This window comes from Chinchilla lanigera, unplaced genomic scaffold (assembly GCF_000276665.1).
Source record: "Chinchilla lanigera isolate Chin_1 unplaced genomic scaffold, ChiLan1.0 scaffold00001, whole genome shotgun sequence".
NCBI lineage: Eukaryota > Metazoa > Chordata > Mammalia > Rodentia > Chinchillidae > Chinchilla > Chinchilla lanigera.
Window position 1 is genome coordinate 58,642,146 of NW_004955402.1, and position 2,201 is coordinate 58,644,346.

The 2,201-nt window shown below is 55.3% G+C and overlaps 2 protein-coding genes across 2 annotated transcripts in view; both read right to left on the reverse strand.

Annotated features, from left to right (window-relative positions):
* Positions 1 to 353, reverse strand: part of Zadh2 (zinc binding alcohol dehydrogenase domain containing 2) — a gene marked incomplete in the record, with an annotated part of 8,066 nt that extends 7,713 nt beyond the window's left edge. The window contains 1 exon segment of the mRNA XM_005373085.2: positions 1 to 353.
* A 67-nt stretch (positions 354 to 420) lies between these two features.
* The window catches only part of LOC106147946 (translation initiation factor IF-2-like), a gene marked incomplete in the record, with an annotated part of 73,585 nt that continues 71,804 nt past the window's right edge, over positions 421 to 2,201 (reverse strand). Inside the window, 1 exon segment of the mRNA XM_013511477.1 lies at positions 421 to 2,201. Coding sequence (XP_013366931.1) covers positions 2,010 to 2,201 — 192 coding nt within the window.

A 2,201-nucleotide genomic window follows, 5' to 3' on the forward strand; every position in this document is an offset into this window, starting at 1 on the left:
CCCCCGGCCCCGCCGCGCGCAGCTCTCGCCAGTCGCTCAGCCCTAGTGGAAGCCGGGCGCGCCCGCCCGGGTCCCGGCCGGCGATCGCGTCCGCCCCAGCCCTTGCTCCTTTAATCTTTTTGTTTTGGTTTGAATCTGCTGGCGCAGACTGGCCAAGGATCCTCTCCGCCCTCCCCCTCCTCCTGGCGCGGGAGAGGCACCGGATATCCCCACCCTCCCCTCGCTTTGAAAGCCGGATTTGACTCCTCCAGCGGGGGTGGGGGGAGCGGAGAGCGAGAGAGGGGCTCGCGCGTCGGGCGATCGCCTCGGCCCTGAGCGGTGGCGGCCCCGGGCGTCCCCGAGCGGCGCGGCGGCCGGCGCAGGCACCTCCCCTTCCCGTGCGAAGCGTTCACTTCCTTGCAAGGTGGTACAAATCAACCCCGAGCGCGGCCGGGGCGGCAGGGCAAGCTGGGGCCTGAGCCGGGCGGGGAGACCCTGTGCCCGGGCGCGCACACCAGCGCCGGCCAGGGTCGGGGCCGCCCTGTGCCCTCGGCGCGCCGGTCTGGGCCTCCAGTCTTCGGAGCGCCTCTCCTGCGTCCTGTGTCCTCCGTTCGTCCCGTGCAAGTTGCACGAACTAAGCCATTTTATTTGTCTTGGCCTAGATTTCATGTTTTTCCACGAATGTTTTAAGTAGCTCTACAAGACTGTTACAGGTTTCCACTGAGAGTGAACACACACTGGAAGTAGAGGGCCAAATTCTCAGAGCACAAAAACATTTTAAAGTGCCAGGTGGGGCTGCCCAGGGCATAATAGAACTGGAGAAGTTGCCATGATACATGAAGACCTCATTTTCTAACCCAGCCAGAAAGACCTGTCGTTCTAGCGTGTCAATTTTCTCCCTAATTGTGTGCATTGACCAAATTATTCACTTTCCGTAAAGGGGGAAAATTAAGTATTTCCACACTTTTCTGTGATGAGCCAAGCCCATCTTTAAATTTCCATTTAAGATGTGTATTTAATTTACAAACATCTGTTTGCAGAAACTCACGAACTAACAAAATACAAAAACCACACAGCGCCTTTCCCCAGCCATGCCTAACCTTCAAACTAAGATCACAAAAGTGACACAGGTTTTTTTTTTCTTAAATGTAGGACAGGCTTCACCCAAGGGTGGTTTGGGTCCACGTGGGCGCGTGTGTGTGCATGTATAAGCGGGGAGAGGAACTAACACGTTTAAGACTGCAGGAACTCAAGTCTGCTTAACTTGACTTAGAACACATGGGTTTTACCCAGGATCAGCCAATGGATCACAATAACAACCCCCTGAATGTCTTCCTCCAACGCGCGATCTTTTATGTTATGCTGTATTAAGATTTCTTTTCTGTGTCATATTGTTTAGCTCCGGAAAAAAAAAGAAAACAAAGCAATTAAAAAGATTGACAGGTATGGTTTGTGTGAGACCTATTTGTAATTGTCAGGGTGACGTTGGCGAGAGGAGGAGGAGTAAAAACTGAAGCAGGAAAAGCAGCTCGATGTGTCTGTCTATCAGTTGAGACTGTCTGAAAGCTCTGCGATCCGAATGTGTGTTATATTTCACTGAAAAGAGGAGAGAGGGAGAGTGCATCTCCTCTCTCCCAGGAGTTTGGGGGGGGACAGTTCACGCTCACCTCGTCCACCCAGTGAATGTCTGCTCTTCACCCCCCCTGGCACACACTCTCCGGGTTGTTGTTGTTGGCTTTTTTGGGGGGGAAGGGAGTGCTTTTTGTATATTTTTCAAAATTTTCTGTTGGAAGATCAAGACCGGCCAAAAATCCATGCTCGAAATGTGTTTGTATTAGATTTTGCCTCCGAAGAAGCGGTGAACCTGGTGGCCAAGTCCCCCCCCCAGGGGGCAGCGCGGGGCACAAAGTGGCGCTCCAGCGGTGACACTGTTTGATCTGTGACTGTTTGGAAGGTGGAGCAGCGCTGACATCCCCCGGCGCATGTATGTACGGGGGCTTCACTCCTCTGTCTTGTTTGCTTTCTTCCTCCTAGACTAAGTGCGGGAGGAAAGGACAGCCCGATCGGCCTCGCTGGCGCACAATGAGAGAGCTGCGACCCGCGCACTGAACGCGCCCGCCGCGACCCCCACCCGGCGAGGAGAGGGGCCGAGAAAGTTGCGCGCGGAGACCCCGGCTCGCCCAGGAAGGCGCGGGAGCGCCCGGCGCGGCGCCCGGACAGCG